This window comes from Pan paniscus, chromosome 1, assembly GCF_029289425.2.
Source record: "Pan paniscus chromosome 1, NHGRI_mPanPan1-v2.0_pri, whole genome shotgun sequence".
Classification (NCBI taxonomy): domain Eukaryota; kingdom Metazoa; phylum Chordata; class Mammalia; order Primates; family Hominidae; genus Pan; species Pan paniscus.
Window position 1 is genome coordinate 164,919,661 of NC_073249.2, and position 21,597 is coordinate 164,941,257.

The following is a 21,597-nucleotide window of genomic DNA, read 5'->3' on the forward strand; positions in this document are numbered from 1 at the left end:
GTATATAACAACTCCTGTTTTTCTACAACCACTCTAACAATGATGATTAATATTGTTAAAATATTAAGTACTCTGATAGGCCAAAAAAACCTGATTTTTATAGTTACACTTATTATTAGTGAGGCTGAACACAGATATTTTGTACTTGTTACCCAAATATAACTTATTTTGTTAAATACTGCCTGATCTTTGCTTGTTTTTCTATTGTCCTCTGACTGTATATATATGTGTGTGTGTGTGTGTCTTTCTTCTGACTGTGTGTGTGTGTGTGTCTTTCTTCTGACTGTGTGTGTGTGTGTGTGTGTGTGTGAATGCAAAGTTTTTAATTTTTATGTAAGAAAACACATGATCATTGTCCGTTATTGTTTTGGTAATAATAATTTGAAAGGCTTTTCCCTGTACCAAGGTTATATTTTAAAAATACCTTATATAGACTTTTTGTAGTATTTCTAGGATTTCAGTTTTTAGAATTACATGAATTTTTTTTTTTTTTTTTTTTTTTTGAGATGGAGTCTCGCTCTGTCGCCCAGGCTGGAGTGCAGTGGAACGATCTTGGTTCACTACAACCTCTGCCTCCTGGGTTCAAGTGATTCTCCTGCCTCAGCCTCCCAAGTAGCTGGGACTACAAGCGCCTGCCACCACGCCTGGCTAATTTTTTTTGTATATTTAGTAGAGACGGTGTTTCACCAAGAATTACATGATTCTTTTTAAATCAATTTGTAATTTTCTTGAGAAGATCTCTACATTTTATCCCCAAATGAGTACACAGTCGATCATTTATTGAATCATCTATCTTATTTCTACTATTTAGAAAAAGAAATTTTTTATGCTCTAAATTCTAAATAAACACCTGGGACTATTTCTACACCAATTTTAATGCAAATATTGAACTGATTTTATTACTGCAGTTAAAAAAGTATTTATTTATTTTTAACAGAGATGAGGTCTCACTATGTTGTCCAGGCTGGTCTCAGACTCCTGGGCACAAGTGATCCTCCTGCCTCAGCTTCCCAAAGTGCTAGAATTACAGGTGTGAGCCACCGCACACAGCCTATTACTGTTAGTTTGTTTTTTTAATTTCAACTTTTATTTTAGATACAGGGGGTATATGTGCAGATTGGTTACATGAAAATATTGCATGACGCTGAGGTTTGGCATATAGATAGATCCCTGTCATCCAGGTAGTAAGCATAATACCAGATAGATAGTTGTTTTTTTTTTTTTTTCAACACCCCACCACTCTCTACTACTGCAACTTTAAACAATGTTTATAATCAAGAATGCTGTTACAATACTAGCACTCTGGACAAAATAATTCTTCCTTGTAAGGGACCATACCTTGACACCCCAACGAATGAATGACAGTAGAATCCCCCATCCACTTAGACCAGCAGCCACTTGGCAAGGTGCAGAAACGTTTTTGGTTGTTATAACTGTGGTGAGTGGGAGGGTACTTCCAGCATCTAGTGGGAAAAGGCCTGGGATGCTGTTAAACATCCTACAATGCAAAGGACTGCCCCACAACAAAGAATTATTCTCTCAAGACAGCAACAGTACCCAGATGGAGAAAACACTCACATTCATGTCTAAAAGCTCCAGACTGAGTTTGAAAAGCACCAGTTTAGAAGAGATTCAGATACAAAAAAAAAGGCAAGTCCCTAGGCCAGGCGCGGTGGCTCATGCCTGTAATCCCAGCACTCTGGGAGGCCGAGGCAGGTGGATCATCTGAGGTTGGGAGTTTGAGACCAGCCTGACCAACATGGAGAAACCCTATCGCTACTAAAAATACAAAATTAGCCAGGTGTGGTGGCGCATGCCTGTAATCTCAGCTACTCGGGAGGCTGAGGCAGGAGAATCACTTGAACTCAGGAGGCGGAGGTTGTGGTGAGCTGAGATCGTGCCATTGCGCTCCAGCCTGGGCAACAAGAGCAACGCTCCGTCTCAAAAAAAAAAAAAAGAAGAAGAAGAAAGTCCCTCGTCATTATCTTTCTTTTCCAAAACTGCCTAGTATTTTATTTCTAAGTCAGTTTTCAATCAAGTGCTTATATTTTTTTTAAAGCCTATTCCCCCTAGCAAGCAGATGGATTTAAATTACCTTAAATTTACAGACGGATTTAGAAATAACTGAAATCTGTAATACACTTAGTTTTCCAATCAGGAAAATAGTATGGCACTCTATATTTTTCCCAAAATCTTTAATAAAGTTTCCTAATTTTCTATAAGAAAGAAACTCTATTGTAGTCCCAGCTACTCAAGAGGCTGAGGCGGGAAGATTGCTTGAGCTCAGGAGGTCAAGGTTGCAGTGAGCCGAGATCATGCCACTGCACTCTAGCCTGGGTGACAGAACGAAACTGTCTCAAAACGAAAAAAGAAAGAAACTATGGGGATTGTTAACCAGTGGTCTTTGAATTCTTAAATGGGCTTCAAGACTCCCACAAAGCTGAAAAAATGTTACATAAAATGTTGTGTGTATATGTGTGTGCACCCATGCACATGGGTGACAGTGTTTCTGTGTATTTGCATACATTTTTCTGGGGAGTAGGCTTATAGCTTTCATTGCAGTGGCACTGAATAAACGACTCGAAGCTATGAGTCATTGCCATGACTTTTATGTTCCGAATTGCATTGTTCCTGGATATTTCCTATTTTTTACAGTTATTGCTATTAGGAAATTTATATCACATTTCCTAAGTAGATAATACTGATAAGAAGATTTAAAAACATGTATCATTTGGCCAGGTGTGGGGTCTTACGCTACGTGTAATCCCATCACTTTGTAAGGAGGCCGAGGTGGGCAGATCACTTGAGCTCAGGAGTTTGAGACCAGCCTGGTCAACATGGTGAAACCCCATCTCTACTAAAAATACAAAAATTAGCTGGGCGTGGTGGTGTGTGCCTGTAATCCCAGCTACTTGGGTGGCTGAGGCACGAGAATTGCTTGAACCCTGGAGGCGGAGGTTACAGTGAGCCGAGATCGCGCCACTGTACTCCAGCCTGGGTGACAGAGTGAGACCCTGTCTCGAAAAAAATAGAAGTACAATTCATATATAGCCTTACTTATTATAGCCAAAATACTTTGTAGGTTTTGAATTTTTGAGACTGACAATTATATGGCCATCTGTAAATAATAAGTTAATTTGTTCTCTTCTGGCTTTTTTCTTTTTTTTTTTGTCTTGGAAGAGGAGAGGAGGTGAGCTTAATGCATTGCTAGATTCTTGAGGAAAGTGGGGCTAGCAAGTATTCTATTTTCTCCTAAACTTGAATATAGAATATTGTTTGCAAGAAGGGGAGAGGTTTGGGATAGGTTTCCTATTCCACTCCATGGGAACACATGACAATTACTTTTTAAAAAATTAAAATATACAGGTATATATATTTTATACGTGAAATGAATTTTAAATAAATATGAAGTGGAGTGACTGCTAATGAGTAGGGATTTGGAGGGAAGTGTGATGAAAATGTCCTAAATGTTCTAAAATTAATAGTGGTGACAGTTGAACAATTCTGAATATACTGATAGCCACTGAATTATGAATTTTAAGAAGGTGAATTATATGGCATGTGAATTATATCTCAATAAAGTTGTTATTTTTTTAAAGTTATCCCTTCTAAGCTTAAAAATATTGTGACTCTGAGTAACAGAATTGATAATAAAACACATTTCACAAGGACTTAGCTAGTATCCTATTCTTAAAATAATTGAAATAAAACAATAAGAATTAAAGTAAAACATGAAGATGCAAGGAATTGGTAATCTAAGTTTTTATTTGCATCGGGCAGTACACAGGTTAATTTTTTTTTTTCAGACAGGGTCTCACTCTGTTGCCCAGGCTGGAGTATAGTGGCACAATCATGGCTCACTGTAGCCTTGACCTCCCAGGTTCAACTGATCCTCCTGCCCCAGCCTCCTGAGTAGCTAGGATCACAGGTGTGCACCAACACACCCAGTTAATTCTTTTATTTTTTGTAGACAGGGTCTTATTATGTTGGCCAGGCCAGTATGGAACTCCTGGGTTCAAGCAACTCACTCGCCTCGGCCTCCCAAAGTGCTGGGATTAGAGGAATGAGCCACTATGCCCAGCCACACAGGTTAATTTTATAATTATGCTTCACAATCCAAGTATACTCTTTATACCAAACATTCCATTATGATATAAGATGACCAGGTCTTTTCTGGAAAAAACAAAATTAAGGTAGAAAAACAAAATACGTAAGAGAGCGTGCTTTTCCGAAATTAAAATACATAAAGGAAGGGCTTTAGGATTCCTACAGTGTGGGGTTCCATTCATATCTCTGCTAGATCCTTAAAAGCCAGTGGCAGCAAACAAGTCAATTATACTGAGTTTCTAGGACCTTATCTGCATAGACAGAGACATGTCTATAATGTGGTTCTCATTGTTTCTTTATGACTACTCTCTTATATGTTAAAAAAAGTCATTCCAAAGTCTTCTGCTCCCCATAGTTGAAAAATGTCGCTGAAAGAATGAATGCTTGCAGGTTAGAAAGACCTGGCTGTTGTAAAAGCATTTAACCTCTGGGATCAAAGTGATCAAAGCAGGGCTTTCTGGGGATAGACGCTTCTGTCTCAGGAGACTGAAGCTTTTAGATAAGGTGGGAAATGGCATGTGGGGAAAGAGAAGTCAAGCTGTTCTGCACAGAATGCTCCGAAACTAGGTGGATGGTGTGGTTCCGCAGAAAGAGTAACTCTGAAGCATCACGAGCGAACCTGCATTTTCATCACATCCCCACTGTTGACTATCCGAGGCATATACCCTCTGCCATTAATTTGGCCAAATACTGGGTATGTATAACGTCCCAGGCCAAAACAGAGAGGGTCATTAGCCTCATGGAACTTAGAGTGTTAAGTGGGGAAGACAGATATTAATCTAGTAAATACATTAAAATGATATTTTGTTAACTGCTATAAAGGAAAAATGCAGGAATCTATACTGAACTAAGGAGTCAGGCAAGCTTTTCCAAAGGAGGTGACACTAAGCCGAAATCAACAGAAGGTATAATACCTTCTTCAGAGGCTCTTCTGTATATCCAATGAGAATGCATTCAAAGAGTTGGGGAGACTGTATGGCACATAGCAGGTACTCAAGAGACTGTGATTATTACCATGTAATTACTAAAACTGTGGTGATAAAAATGTAAAGGGCTGGGCATGGTGGCTCACACCTGTAATCCCAGCACTCTGGGAGGCCAAAGCAGGTGGATCACCTGAGGTCGGGAGTTCAAGACCAGCCTGGCCAACATGATGAAACCCCATCTCTACTAAAAATAAAAAATTAGCCGGGCGTGGTGGCGCATGCCTGTAATCCCAGCTACTTGGGAGGCTGAGGCAGGAGAATCGCTTGAACCCGGGAGGCGGAGGTTGCGGTGAGCCGAGATTGTGCCACTGCACTCTAGCCTGGGCAACAAGAGCGAAACTCCATCTCAACAACAACAACAACAACAAAATACAAAAATTAGCCAGGCGCAGTGGCATGCACCTGTAATCCCAGCTACTCAGGAGGCTGAGGCAGGAGAATTGCTTGAACCCGGGAGGCAGAGGTTGCAGTGAGCCGAGATTGCACCACTGCACTCCAGCCTGGGCGACAGAGCAAGACTCCGTCTCGAAAAAAAAAAAATGTAAAGGAACAACTACAAATGCGAAAGAGACTGGGAATGAAGATTCATGTATGTTTGTTGATCCATTGTCAGGAAGAGAAATAACAAACAGAAGAGAAGTTTCATTCTAGGGTTGGGGGATGGGAGTGCTGGTAATGGCTTGAGCCAAAACTGAGACTAGAAGGTAAAAGGTCAGCCTTGGAGAAGACATAACATTTTATTTTGGTTAGAAAATTGAAAGTGCTAGTGGAAAAAAGACATGGCATCTTCTTAACAGCCTACTAAAAATTTGGGTCATAAGATCAAAGAAGGATTAAAGTTAGAAATGAAGACTTTCAAGTCACCACATAACAGTCAACTGAGTGATCTCTTTATGCTCTCAGTGATCTTGAATTCTTTTTTTCCTTTTTTTTTTTTTTTTTGTGAGATGGGGTCTCACTCTGTCGCCTGGGTGGAGTGCAGTGGCACGATCTCAGCTCACTGCAACCTCTGCCTCTCGAGTTCAAGCGATTCTTCTGCCTCAGCCTCCCAAGTAGCTAGGATTACAAGAGCCCGCCACTACGCCCAGCTAATTTTTTGTATTTTTAGTAGAGACGGGGTTTCACCATGTTGGCCAGGCTGGTCTTGCACTCCTGACCTTGTGATTCGCCTGCCTCAGCCTCCCAAAGTGCTGGGATTACAGGCGTCTGATTTTAATTCCAGGTATGAAAGGCCATTTCCACAAAGTTAAGTCAAAAGTTCCTGCACCATCAATACATACCTTCGACAAATCCTGCAACCTTTGATAATGGTAGTTTTGCCAAGAGCTACGCATTGATGCAGTACATTGTTTCTTAATTTTTTCATAATTCTCAATTAATTTCATTAATTGAACCAGAGTTCAATTATAAGACTTCTTACGATAATTAGACACCAGAATGTCATAAAATATGTGCAACTATGCAAGATAAGTGAGCTAAAATAGAAATGCCCATTACATACCAAACTCTCTATATTGGTTGTTACATTTAAGTTTCATAATAATCTGAACAATAATTACTATGCTTATTATTTTTTGAGGGGGTCGGACAGAGCCTCCCTCTGTTGCCTAGGCTGGAGTGCAGTGGCGCAATCTCAGCTCACTGCAACCTCTGCCTCCAGGTTCAAGCGATTCTTGTGCCTCAGCCTCCCGACTATTTGGGACTACAGGTGTGCAACACCACACCCAGCTAATTTTTGTATTTTTAGTAGAGACAGGGTTTCACCATGTTGGCCAGGCTGGTCTTGAACTCCTGACCTCAGGTGATCCACCCACCTCGGCCTCCCAAAGTGCTGGGATTACAGGGGTGAGCCCCTGCGTCCTGCACACGACAGTTATTTTATCAAGTGTCCTCTTTCTCTCCTTCCTCATCAATTTCTTGTTAAATTCAATGGTTATTTTCATGTCTCCAGCCTCCTCAATTTCTTAGCAGCATTCCACCCTTGACCATTGAAGGTCAGTGACAGCCTTCTTGAAACACCTTTCTCTCATAAACAACATAATCCCCTAATCTCCTGGAAGTGCTCCTTGCTGGCTCATGGAGCAGGTGCTGGGTTTGCTTCTTGTTGCTGTCTACACACTACTCCTAAGTAAACTTATGGGCTCCCATGACTTTAAAGACCATTTCGATCAGTGGTTTTGGTTTTCAGAGTGTAGTCTCTGGATCGGAAGTATAATACCAGCATCACCTGGAAACTAATTCTAAATGCAAATGATCAGGTCCAGGCTTAAGGAATCAGAAATGGCTGGGGCTGTGTGTGTGTTGGGGGGGCAGGCAGGGAATGAGCATGACTATCAATTACTGTTTTAACAAGCTTTCTGGAACCTTCTGAGGCACACTGAAGTTTGAAAGCCATGGATCTAAATTAGTGTTTTTCATAATGCAGGTTGCGACTTGTTTGTTAGTCATAAAATACACTGAGTTGCAACCAACATTTAAAAACATGAAATAGAATAAAATAAAAAGAATAAAATTCACACATTATAAAGGTAAGTAATATTTCATGAAACTTTTGTTTCAGTTTTACATACATGTTCCTGTGTGTATGTGTGCATCTATACTGGTTAAGTGAAGTGTATTTCACTGTGGGTCACAGTCTCAAAAAAGCCCTTATCTATATGATGACTACATGAGCCAGATCTTTGCAGTGTGGTTCCTTCTTCATTTAGGTTTCACTTTTGAGACAGAGTCGCACTCTGTCATTCAGCCTGGAGTGCAGTGGCATGATTTTGGCTCACTGAAACTTCCACCTCACAGGCTCAAGCTGTCCTCTCACCTCAGCCTTCCAAGTGGGTGGGACTATAGATGCTCACCACCATACCCAGTTAATTTTTTGTAATTTTTGTAGGGATGGGTTTTGCCATGTTGCCCAGGCTGGTCTTGAACTCCTGGACTCAAGTGATCACCTGCCTTAGCCTCCCAAAGTGCTGGGATCACAGGCGTGAGCCACTGCACCCAGCCTATTTGGGCTTTTCTTAACAATTCTTTGTCTCGTCCAATGCACTTATTCTCATGCTATCATGTTTGTTTTTATTTTTTATTTTTGTTTTAAAATTTATTTTTAACATAATTTTTAAATTTTATTACTTTGTTTTATTCATAGTCCTTATCACTATTTAAACTATCTGATTGTTTATAATCTTTCTCCCCACCAGAATCTAAGCTAATGAGAGCAACAGCCATGTTCCCTGCCATATTCTCAACACCTAGAACAGTGTCTCCCAAATGCATAACATCCACTCAATAAACACTTCTTATCTGAATAAACTTTATAAATAAGCAACTAGCAAAGCCAGCTGTTAACATGCTTTAGACTAGTGTGTGATGGCTCACGCCTATAATCCCAGCACTTTGGGAAGGATAGTTTGAGCCGAGGAGTTTGAGACCAGACTGGGCAAAATAGCAAGATTCCATCTCTACAAAAAAATAAAAAAATTAGGCTGGGCGTGGTGGCTCATGCCCATAATCCCAGCACTTTGGGAGGTCGAGGCAGGCGGATCACCTGAGGTCGGGAGTTTCAGACCAGCCTGACCAACATGGAGAAGAAACCCTATCTCTACTAAAAATACAAAATTAGTGGTGGCGCATTCCTATAATCCCTGCTACTCCGGAGGCTTAGGCAGGAGAATCGCTTGAACTCGGGAGGCAGACGATGCAGTGAGCTGAGATCGTGCCACTGCACGCCAGCCTGGGCAACAAGAGCAAAACTCCGTCTCAAAAAAAGAAAAAAAAAATTAGCCAGGCTTGGTGGCACACACTTGTGGTACCAGCTACTTGGGAAACTGAGGCTTCAATGAGCCATGATTGCGCTACTGCACTCCAATCTGGGTGACAGAACAAGACCCCATCTCAAAAAACCCCCCAAAACCATGTGTATCTCATCCCTGGATCTCTCTAATAAAATCAGCACTTCCCTGTAGGCCTAGGGCTTACACTGCAGCCATCCGCTTCAGAATCATGGTCCTTGGGAAAGTTTTGTAGCCATACTTTCACCACTGTAAAAACAAAGGCTTAGTCTTCGGACAAGAATCTGATAAAACAGCAACCCGAAATACTTTTAGTTTAGACAGATGAGCAGAGTGTTCATTTAACATGAGTCAAGGAACAAAGAAAAACCCATGGGATCTATTTCACAGGGAAATACGGGAAGGCCAGAGGCTTCAGGTTCACGTGCATTTCAAATGTGAATTATCTAACAAATACCTCCATACAGTTCAAATTCTTCTGGAGGAGGTTAACAGTAAATTTAATGGGGTGTAAAATGGGGACTGTACACGGGGAAGGAAAAAAATTAGGAAGCAAAATGAATGAAGAGAAAAGTAATATATACAGCCAACATAGGTCTCCTGGAGAATCTGTGAAATGTATAATATTATAGCTCAAGAATGGCTCAATATTAGAAGTCTTTTTCTGCATTTAAGGTAAATTAGCCTCCTTCCTGACCCCACTGCTGCCGTGTATATGTGCCTGTGCATATGAGCTTGTAACTTTGGGGAGGACACTGCTGAGTCTGCCTATTTTAGGCATAAAAGTGATATTTAAAAGAGAACCCCAAATCACTCTGTACCTATTTCTTTTCTTTTTTTTAAGAGACGGTGTTTCACCATGTTGGTCAGGCTAGTCTTGAACTCCTGACTTCAGGTAAGCCGTCTGCCTCGGCCTCCCAAAGTGCTGGAATTACAGGCGTGAGCCACTGTGCCCAGCTGTACCTATTTCTGCAATCATAATGAGTTTTAAGTAACAGCAAGTATCGATGATGTTATAGGCTCTGGAGTAAGAGTACATGGGTTTGAACCCCATTTCTACTATTTGTTAGCTGTCTAACTTTGGACACATTCTTTAATTTCTCTGAGCTTTCATTTGTATAATTAGAACTTCACAAAGTTAGTATGTTGACTGAGTTAATACTACACATAAAGGCTTTAAAACAATGCCTGGCACATGGTAAACCAGAGCATTTACTAGATATCACACTGCCTGTACTAAGCTCTTCAAAAGCTTTTTCTCCTCTAATTGTCACAACAATACTATGAGGCAGGTTATAAGATATTCGCTCACCCCCACATAGATAAGCAAGTGTGAATCATGAAGAAGTTAAATAACTTTTCCAAAAACTCACAACTAGCAAGTAATAGAACTAGGATTAGAACATAATCTTAGGTGCACACCTCAACCAGGTTTCCCAATAACTGGGCAAATACTGGCCTTCTAGGAAACCAGAATGTGTGAAGTAACAACAATTCAGCTCCATTCCGTGGCAGCTGACATGATATCTATATCAGAACAAGGAAATATATTACACATGTGCACATACATATCAACTTTATACACCATGTGTAGCTCTCCAAAAAGAAGCTGAGAACTAAAGCCCACAGTACACTTACACTTATCACACTTTATTCCCATGCCTTTGCATTATCCCTTCCAGGGTGGTGGCTCAATCAAGACAAAAGGAGCAATGTGTTATTCATTTCATAGCAGACTCGCTTAACACTGTTACTAAAAAGCAGATGATATTCAACAAAGATTTATTGAATGCATGAAGAAAATGACACGAGAAAGGGCTTCATAAAATTGCAAAGTACAAGTCAAGTTTTTATAACCAGCTTAATTATCATAAAGTTACATTTATTTTATATTTTATTTCTATTTATATATTCGTTATTATATTAAGAAAAATATAAATAGTAATTATTATAACCATAATAGGAGCTATAATACTTATCAAAGACTCACTATGTGGCAGGTTAAAGGCTTTATTGCTTTATTTTAATCCTCATTACAACCCTATGAAGTAGGTATCATTATTGTACCCTTTTTATAGAGGAGGGCATATTTAAGGTCACACTCTAGGAACTGCTAGAGTAAGAATTTTGACTCAATTTCAATATTGAACTCCTTTTCTATATTGTAGAAGGGAAAACATTCTGTTAAGGAAACATATGTTTCACATACCATAAAATTCACCAGTTTACAATGTATAAGTCAGTGATTTTAATATATTCACAAACTGTACAACCATCACCACTATCTAATCTTAGAACATTTCATCACCTCCAAAAGAAATTTGGTATACATTAGCAATAGTATACACTCGACGCACATAAAAGAAATGCAAATTATTTTAGGTAAAGCCACAGTTAAATATATGTATGAATGGATATTTGATTCATCTAATGCAAAAGAAAATCATGAAATGAATTTTAAAGGACAAAATACAAGTTGGTGGGCCTTCAGTAATCCTGCATTAGCAACATCACTTTGAGTAAGGCAAGTAATCAACAACTGAAATCTACATCCAACCCAGATAATTATGGATCAAATTCTAATTTCAAAGACTAGGGACATTTTTGTATTCACAACCACACAATAAGATTAGAAGGGAATATAGGAAAAATAGTGTACAACATAGCTTCCTTCAATATTCCCTTTCTCAGTGTCCAAGGGAAAAGCTTAGGAAATGATGCCACAAAAGCTTCAAAGGTATAGATTTGATTTTTTAGCATACATTCATGCACATTTTTGAAGAACTCACAGCCATATATTTGATAATTTACAACAGTCGTTAAAACATAATTTAATAAGTTCTGCATCTACCCTAAATAGTGAAAAGGCACTCACGGTCGGTAAAGGCATCTTCTTCTTCATTTTCATCACTGTCATCAGTTAGAGCTTTATAAGGAGGAGGAAGTTTCATTGGCGGTGGAGCAGTTCCTTGCCTCTGAAGACGCAAAATTTGAGAGAAGGGTTAAATGCTTCTTGTACAATGCTTTCTTCAATGACAAAAAGCATAAAAAGATAGTCTGGAAATATTTAGACCATACCCAACTTCATTCATATCATGAGGATTGTAAAACAAACACAATGTATTATTTTAGGCTTATGTTATAATATAAAAGTGACTCTGTGGTATAAACACACTAATGCAGAAAAACAGGAATTTAAGAGCAAGCTTTTAAGACTGCTGACCTACCTAAAAGAGTGCATTCTTTCTCTAGTGAGGAAGTCAGTTATTTGTATCTTCTATACATTGTAGAAGCTTAATTTTGTTATTAATCAGAAAATTCAAATGAAAGACATTTCTAAAATAAATGTAAAAGTAAAAACTATCCATTGTATTAATTCTACAATGATTTAAACTTTTTCTTCAATTGTAGAAGTTACAGATTTTAGTCTTTAAAAGACACCTGACATACCAAGATTTTCTAACTGAAAATGTATTCATCTATAATTTATAGATGGTCAACACACATTTTAACATTTTCAAAAAGAGATATCTTCATGATGAATAATTATATCTCCATAAATATTCATTCAATTCACATACCAAATGATACAGCACATCAATATTTGGTTCATACACACAATTAAAGTATAACTAAACTCTATGATCAAATTACCTCCACAGAATGAAGACATTTTCTTGAACGCTGGGAAAAATAAAACATGCCAAACTCAACGGTGAGACTCAAGCTGCTAAAAAGAATAGGAGCCGATATACCCAAGCACTCCACAAAAAACAAAATAACTGGATTATGCTACAGGATTTCAGTAAAGTACATTCAATTATGCTTTATATGACAAAACCACTAATGGCAGGATACACTTCAGTAAGTGGCCAATGAGTGGTCCATTACAGAAAGCAGGCTTGTAATAAATTCCTCCAAAATAGAAAACACTATTTGAGAGTCATAAAGGAAAGCACACACCCATATTTACTTAAGATAATGTCGAACCAAAGCAGAAACTATATACACTTGTAGAAAATCCAAAAATCTATAAAATGCAACAGTGATGGCAGAAGATGCCAAATACAAAAAGCCTCTTAGGCAATAGGAGAATACAGAAATGTGATCACTTTGTCTCTTTAATTCTTGTAAGTTGAAAAAAAAACTTAAAACTGAGTGAAATGAAGAGTAAAGGCAAATGAACTCTTTTCAGTAAACCTTTTCCTCAGAACCAGGATATTCTATATCAAAGACAATACTCAGAACAAAGACAGCCAGGTTTTAAACTAATATTAAGAGATGAATTCTCTTTAATGGAATTTTTCATATCTAAGGCAAAACTGTACCACTGATTTATTTATTTAGCTTCTACTGATATTCTTGAAAAAGAATATAGAATAAGCATGTCCTGGTCTCCTTATAGTCTGAATGTGGATTGCCAGATACTGCACGTGACAGAAGGGTGTGTACAGGGCCAGGCTCTCCCCAGATGTGGCAAAGGCAGCTGGAGCAAGGGATGTACAACTAGACCAGGTGATTATGACCTTCACGAGGGTAGAGCACAAAACAGACTCTGGTATCCTCAACTCTGAGAACAGTCCTGGGAACACAGTAGGCCTCCCTGAACTATTTGCTGAATGACTAAACAACTGGTTGTCACTTGTGCTGTTTGGGTTCCCTGACGCATTATTAACCTTAGAAAAATGTCAGAGATGCAAATAATTCTTGTTCAATGTCATTGCATATTAATTTTGTCTGGTAGAGATGCAAATGATTTTAGTCCTGTAGAAAAGATCACTTCAAAGGTTACAGTTTTATTGCCCTGTAAGACATTAACCAGTTTTGTATCTAAATTGGAATCTTAAGCATTCTTTCTTTTAGCACTCTCTTCAATAGCACTTCCCTCTCTTCAATTCTCTCTGAACCAGGCTTACCATCTTATTGGTTCCCTCATTAATGAGTTAAACAAATACCTGGCACCTGCACATTTTGCATAATTTTCAGTCATGTTTTTATTTTTTTCTTAAATTATACTTTGAACAGTTTTGGAGGTCCCACAGAGATGCTCAAGCAGACTCACCTACCAGAACCAATTAAATCGTGATGCCTCAGAGATGCAATTCATGAGCTGTTTAAGCCCATTTACATGATTTTTTGGCACCCACAGTTAATTCCAAGTGGCAACAAACTTTGCTTTTTTGACAGTTTCTCTGATTTTTATTTCCAGTTCTATGATTTTGTTTCTGATATGAAACCAAGTTTGGTTCTGATATGTACTTGTAATTCCTCGCTGATAGTAGGAATAAATGAAGTTTGGTTTTATGGTCTGACCATTTAGAGTTGTTGGGATGAGAATCTATAATATGCTGCTTCTATAAAGATCTATTCTCGATTGATTGAGAGACAACAGAGAATGCATTTTTTAGTCTTTTTGTTTGCCTGTCTGTCTTTTTGTACAAGAACATGTCTTGGGTCCTAGTGGAAAGAACAGCTCTCTAACGTAAAACCAGTAGGGTTTTACATTCCTATGTCTACATTTGACATATGGCTATAGCTGCAGGACAGAAGCTGAATACATTGTGTATCTGCACTGGAGAAAGAAAAGTCCTTACCTTTCATTTTGAGTGTGAAATATTTTCCTACCTTCAGAGCATATTAATAAATTAGATGTAAATCTCTCAAAATAAAGAATCTCTTTCTGATTGGTTTATAGAAGTGAGCATTATTTAAATGTAATATTCCCAGAGTTTCCAGAAAATAGTTGACTAAAGTTATACTACTTTAAATGTACAAGCCTTTCAATAATAATTTTAAGAATCTCTTTTTCACAAAAACCACAAACTCAGAATCATTTTTATATAAGGATCCAAATTCACATAATCAAAGTTCATAATCTCTTGAAGAAAGAGAATATGTGAAATAACACTGAAGAAAACCTTAGAAAATAGCCAAGAGTTTTTAGGAACCTACAGTTAATACTAGTATTTCTTTTCTGTTTTTGAGACAGAGTCTCACTCTGTCATCCAGGCTGGAGTGCAGTGGTGCCATCTCAGCTCACTGTAACCTCCGTCTCCTGGGTTCAAGCAATTCTCCTGCCTCAGCCTCCCAAGTAGCTGGGATTACAAGCTCGTACCACCACACTTGGCTAATTTTTGTATTTTTGGAAGAGATGGGGTTTCACCATGTTGGTCAGGCTGGTCTTGAACTCCTGTCAGATGATCTTCCTGCCTCGGCCTCCCAAAGTGCTGGGATTACAGGCATGAGCTATTGTGCCTGGCCAGTATTTCTATAAATCCTGATTGCCTATTCTTTCACTCTACGTAATGCAAAACAGGTCAAAAAACAGTGAACTGAGGCAAACTAGAACAAAACTAGAGACTCATTCAAGATCTGCTCATTAGTTTTCTGTTCGTTTGTTTTTAGTCACTTTTTTTTTTTTTTTTTTGAGATGGAGTTTCAGTCTTGTCGTCCAGGCTCGAGTGCAATGGCGAGATCTCAGCTCACTACAACCTCTGCCTCCTGGGTTCATGCGAGTCTCCTTCCTCAGCCTCCCAAGTAGCTGGAATTATAGGCATGTGCCACCATACCCGGCTAATTTTTTTTGTATTTTTAGTAGAGACAGGGTTTCACCATGTTGCTCAGGCTGGTCTCAAACTCCTGGCCTCAGGTGATCCACCCACCTCGGCCTCCCAAAGTGCTGGGATTACAGGCGTGAGCCACCACGCCCGGCTAGTCACTCTCTCTTTTTAAAGTGAATGATCTCAAACCAAACCTAGACCTCTGTTAGAAATGAGTTTCAGGTGATTTGTATTGTCAATGATTCTAGAGAACATGTCTTGCTTTTATATTAAGGAGAAAATAAGATAAACAAAAAAAAACTTCTTCTAGTGATAATAATTTTTAAAGAGATAGATTAGTCTCCTGGCCTCCTAACCTTGAAAAGCGTACGCTCCCAAAGCATGCTGGGCACATTTTTATTTTCATAGTAATTACATTCTCTTTATTTCACTACATGTGGCACCATGATCTGAATGCCTCTTATGGTGAAGGCGCCTTGTCATTCCAGAATGTAGTAAAATGCTTGGCATCTAAGATGCAATTTCAGAGAAAAGTAATACAGTAAAAAGAGCATTCTGCAACCACTAAAAGACCATCTGTAATGAAGATGTAGATTCTGATATGATTTCTCCTGTTGCCACATTAATGCAGTGGCTAGGTGTTTTTCTTTGTGACAAATAACTCAGTTGACTTTTGGTATCACTGGGCTCCTACTGGGGTTTTTACTGAATGCAAATATCCTTGCCATGTATTGAAATTCAATTGGTTTAATGGAGCAGTCCAAAGTTGATAAGAATCACACATTTACTTTTTTCTTTCCTGGGATCTTATGTGGAATTTTCCTGAACTGATTACATTATCTTGTTCCCAGATGTGGCTGTAGTAGTAACAAGTTCATTCACCTACGTGGTGTTCATTGTCTGTGTCCCCACAGAGTATTACCTTATATGTTTCCTTTTTGATGTTATATCCCCAGATTGTTGCACAGTAACTGGTTCACTATAGGTAACCAATAAACACTTGATGAATGTTCACATCTTTGCATCTACATATGAATTGACAAAATTCCAGCAATAGGGTAGATTAGATATTCTGAAGAACCCTTCTTAACCACATAAAAATGACAGATTAAAGTTTAAACAGTGCTTTTGTGACATGTGACTGAAGTCAGAAACAAAAATCCTAAATCAGGAGGTCCAGTGGAGCACTGGAAGGTGACACTTGCCTGGAGGGCATCTGCCAATCCTTGGAAACCTAAAGCCAGAGATCTCTTTTGATTTTAGGACTCTTTATTCATTCAAGAAATATATATGATGCCAGGCAGTGTTCTGGGTGATAGAGGTAGAGTAATAATGCAACAGATGAGGTCCCTGCCCTCATGGAGCTTAAATTCCAGTCCCTTCCAGATGTCACATTTTGTGGGTTTCCATGTCTTGTCCCCAAATTACTTTAAAGTAGCAGTTACTGGCCAAGCATGGTGGCTCACATCTATGATTCCAGCTTTCGGGAGGCTGAGGCGGGCAGATCACCTGATGTCAGGAGTTCAAGACCAGCCTGGCCAACATGGTGAAACCCCATTTTCACTAAAAAAATAAAAAAATTAGCCAGGTGTGGTGGTGTGCACCTGTAGTCCCAGCTATTCAGGAGTCTGAGGCAGGAGATTTGCTTGAACCTGAGGGGTGGAGGTTGCGGTGAGCTGAGATTGCACTACTGCACTCCAACCTGGGTGACAGAGGGAGACTCCATTTTGAAAAATAATAAAAATAAAGTAGCAGTTACTGATTCTATCCTGTTTGCCTTGCCCCACTAGAAATGCAAGCTGCAAGATAGCAGGAATTTTTTTGTCTTTAACAGCTTTAATTCAATATATTGAAGTATAATTGACATGTACAAAACTGCACACATTTAAAGGATACAATTTGAATCCATCACCACAATCAAGATAGTGAACATAACCATCATCCCTAAAAATCTGTTCATGTCTTTTTTAAATCCCTCCTTCCCACCTCTTCCCCTGACACCTCATTCCCAAGGAACCCCTGATCTGTTTTCTCTCACTACAGATTGTATTTTCTAGACATTTTTACAAATATAATCATCCAGTATCTACACATTTTTATTTAATGAGAGATAAGGATTTAATGAGTCCCAAGTGCCCCCTTGAGGCCAAGGAAGGTGGGAAGTTAGACTAAAAATATCACCCTCCCAAATTCCTATCCCTGAAAATAAAGGCTTGTACCTCTAAAAGATTGACAAAGAATTCTGCAACTAATTACCTGCAATCTGTAGGGAAAAAGAAACACCTCTGCAAGCAATAATCACCATCTTCTGGAATCTTATATATTACCTATGCTTATTAATAGGTGTCCCTCTAAAAAAACCCGCAACAGCCTGATCATATGACATGTGCTACTGCTAATCTGAATATAATCTTTGTGATTAAAATCTGAACTGAAAGACAGTGGCCAATCCGGTTAAACAGACAATCCTTTAATTTGGTAAACAACCTAATGACACTTTTCCTCATCTTTTTGCAAAAACTCTTTCCTTAAATCCTCAAGGAGTCAGTGTCTTGACTGGCCCCCATGTATATGTCTGTAATTAAAGATGTCCCATGGGTTCAATTCAGTTATGTCTTTTTTCCTAATGGGGTGAAATCTGTAGTAGATAAAGGTTTAAAAAAATAAACAAACCAAAATATTGATCACAGAAGATATATTTCCTGGTCTTTGTCTTAGCTTGAGGTGGAAGAGAAAAAGAGGAAAAAGGTGCACCTTAAGAATTCCATACAAGAGGCCAGGTGCGGTGGTTCATGCCTGTAATCCCAGCACTTTGGGAGGCTGAGGCAGGTGGATCACCTGAGGTCAGGAGTTCAAGACCAGCCTGGCCAACATGGTAAAACCCCATCTCTACTAAAAATATAAAAATTAGCTGGGCATGGTGGGCACTCCTGTAATCCCAGCTACTCAGGAGGCTGCAGCAGGAGAATCACTTGAACACGGGAGGTGGAGGTTGCATGAGCAGAGATCACTCCACTGCACTCCAGCCTGGGCAACAGAGCGAGACTCTGTCTCAAAAAAAAAAAAAAAAAAAAAAAGGAATTCCATACAAATCTAGATTCACTGAAGTTAAAGACCTGACTTCATTTTATGTGTGTGGCTTAACAAATTCCAACCCAACATGCCAGGCAAATATAAAAAGAAAGTCAACATGGTTTCAGTGATAGTGGGTATATTAGTCCATTTTCATGCTACTAATAAAGACATACCCGAGACTGGGAAGAAAAAGAGGTTTAATGGACTTACATTTCCATGAGGCAGGAGAGGCCTCATAATCGTGGTGGAAAGCAAGGAGGAGCAAGTCACATCTTATGTGGATGGTGGCAGGCAAAGACAGAGAGCTTGTGCAGGGAAACTCCTGGTTTTAAAACCACCAGATCACACTATCACGAGAGTAGCACAGGAAAGACCCACCCCCATGATTCAATTAGCTCCCACCAGGTCCCTCCCACAACACTTGAGAATTCAAGGTGAGATTTGGGTGGGGAGACAGCCAAACTGTATCAGTGGGTGAAACAGATGTTTAAGGTATTACTAAACACTGCCACATATTAATAAAAGGGCCAATTTCCCAAGGATGATATAAAAATTTTAAACTTGGATGTACTTAATAAATTAACTTGAAAACATGTGAAATAAAAACTAAAAATACACAAAAAACAGACTAATTTTAGTATCAAAAGGGGCAATCATTAGGTTATGCTAACAAAAAAAATCAGTAAGTATAAGAAATCGGAATAACTCAAATAGTTAGTTTGATCTATCAACTTTTTATAAAAACCTGTACTCAATAACTAAATAATAGCTATCCTTTTTAATCACAAATATAACATTTCATAATAACTCTGTGCTAGGCCATTAAAAACATGTCTAAACCAATGTCAAAGAATTAATATTACATACACAACAATCTCTGATTATAGCTAAATTAGAAAATAAGAACAAAAAGATTTTTAAAAATATTCATGTGGAAACTTCAAAATATATTTCTAAATACATTTTGGGTCAAAGAGAAATCACATTGGAACCTAAAACAAAAACAAAAACAAACAAACAAACAAAAAACCCTTAGTACCAAAAAACAGAAATTCAATTTAAAATTTTAGAATGTAGTAAACAGGAACTTAGCAAAACTTAGGCTAGGGGCAGTGGCTCAAACCTGTAACCCCAGCATTTTGGGAGGCTGAGGTAGGCAGATTGCTTTAGCCCAGAAGTTTGAGATCAGCCTGCGCAACATGGCAAAACCTCATCTCAAAAAAAAAATACAAAAAACTAGCTGGGCGTGGTGGTGCGCGTCAGTGGTCTCAGCTACTTGGGAGGCTCAGATGGGAGGACTACTGGCAGTGAGGTTGCAGTGAGCCATGATTGCCCCACTGCACTCCATCCTGGGCAACAGAGTAAGGGCTGTGTCTCCAAAAAAAAAAGAAAAAGAAAGAAAAAATTTATAACCTTAAATGATTATTTTAGACAAGAAAGAAAGTAGAAAATAAATAATCTCTGCATTTAACTAAAGATTATTAAGGGGTGAAAAAGGGGAATGAATTCAAACAAGGAAGCAAGGCAATATAAAGATGAGAACAAAATTAATTAAGCAGAAAAAAGATATAACAGATAAGACTAACACACTTCAAAAGGTAATTCTTCAGAAAAAAAAATTAAATGAAAAATTACTTTCAAGATTAATCAAGAAAAAGATATAGCAAATAATTACCAATTTTATTTTTTACAATTTATTTTATTTTTCATTATTATTTGTTTTATTTTATTTTTTACTTTTTAAAAATTTTTTTGAGACAGGGTTTTGCCCTGTCCCCTAGGCTGGAGTGCAGTGGTGTGACCATGGCTCACTGCGGCCTTCCCTGGCTCAAGTGATCCTCCCAGCTCAGCCTCCCAAGTAGCTGGGACTACAGGTGCACACCACCACACCCAGCTAATATTTTATATCTTGTAAAGACAGGGTCTTCCCAGGTTGCCCAGGCTGGTCTTGGAACTTCTGGGCTAAAGCAACCCTCCTACTTAGGCCTCCTAAAGTTCTGGGATTACAGGAGTGAGCCACCAGGCCTGGCCATAATTACCTATTTCAGAATGAAAAAGAACTACTATGAACGGAGCAGAGATGATTAAAGTTAAGAGAAATGGCTGGGCACGGTGGCTCAGGCCTGTAATCCTAGCACTTTGAGAGGCGGAGGTGGGCAGATTGCCTGAGCTCAAGAGTTCAAGACCAGCCTGGGCAACACGGTAAGACCCGTCTCTACTAAAAAATATACAAAAATTTAGCCAGGCATGGTGGCGCATGCCTGTAATCCCAGCTACTCGGGAGGCTGAGGCATGAGAATCAATTGAATCTGGGAGGCGGAGGTTGCAGTGAGAGCTGATGCCATGCCACTTCACTCCAGCCTGGGTGACACAGCAAGACTGTCTCCAAAAAAAAAAGAAAAAAAAAAAAGAATACACAAACAACTTTATGCCAACAAATGTAAAAAACTTAGGTGATATTAATATTCCTACAAGAGTCAATGACCAAAAATGACTCTAGAAGAAACAGAAAATCTGAATGATTCAATAACTATTAAAGAACTAAATCAGTATTTAAAATTTTTCCCACATAGAAAACACAGGCCCACAATGGCTTCATAGGGTAGCTTGACTAAGGATTGAAGGAATTGATAATGTTTTCTTTCTTTCTTTTCTTTTTTTTTTTTGAGACAGAGTCTCGCTCTGTCATCCAGGCTGGAGTGCAGTGGCGCCATCTTGGCTCACTGCAACCTCCACCTCCCAGGTTCAAGTGATTCTCCTGCCTCGGCCTCCCAAGTAGCTGAGATTACAGGTGCATGCCACCACGCCCAGCTAATTTTTGTATTTTTAGTAGAGACGGGGTTTCGCCATGTTGGTCAGGCTGGTCTTGAACTCCTGACCTTGTGATTCGCCCACGTTGGCCTCCCAAAGTGCTAGGATTGCAGGCATGAGCCACCACACCTGGCCAATAATTTCTTTTTTTATACAAACTCTCAGAGAACTTAAAAGAACACATGCTCCTACCGATCATTTTAGTAGTTTACCATAACCAAAGCCAGATAGGACAGTATATAAATGAAAATTTCCAGGCAAATCTCACTCATG

At 38.9% G+C, this 21,597-nt stretch overlaps 1 protein-coding gene across 7 annotated transcripts in view; it reads right to left on the bottom strand.

The window, feature by feature from the left end:
• The window catches only part of PATJ (PATJ crumbs cell polarity complex component), a 422,746-nt gene that overhangs the window by 225,301 nt on the left and 175,848 nt on the right, over positions 1 to 21,597 (bottom strand). For all 7 annotated transcript variants that reach the window (XM_057298703.2, XM_034966355.3, XM_034966351.3 and 4 more), the window contains exon 27: positions 11,754 to 11,853. In XM_057298703.2, the coding sequence (XP_057154686.2) occupies positions 11,754 to 11,853 (100 nt within the window). The remainder of the gene's footprint in view (positions 1 to 11,753; positions 11,854 to 21,597) is intronic.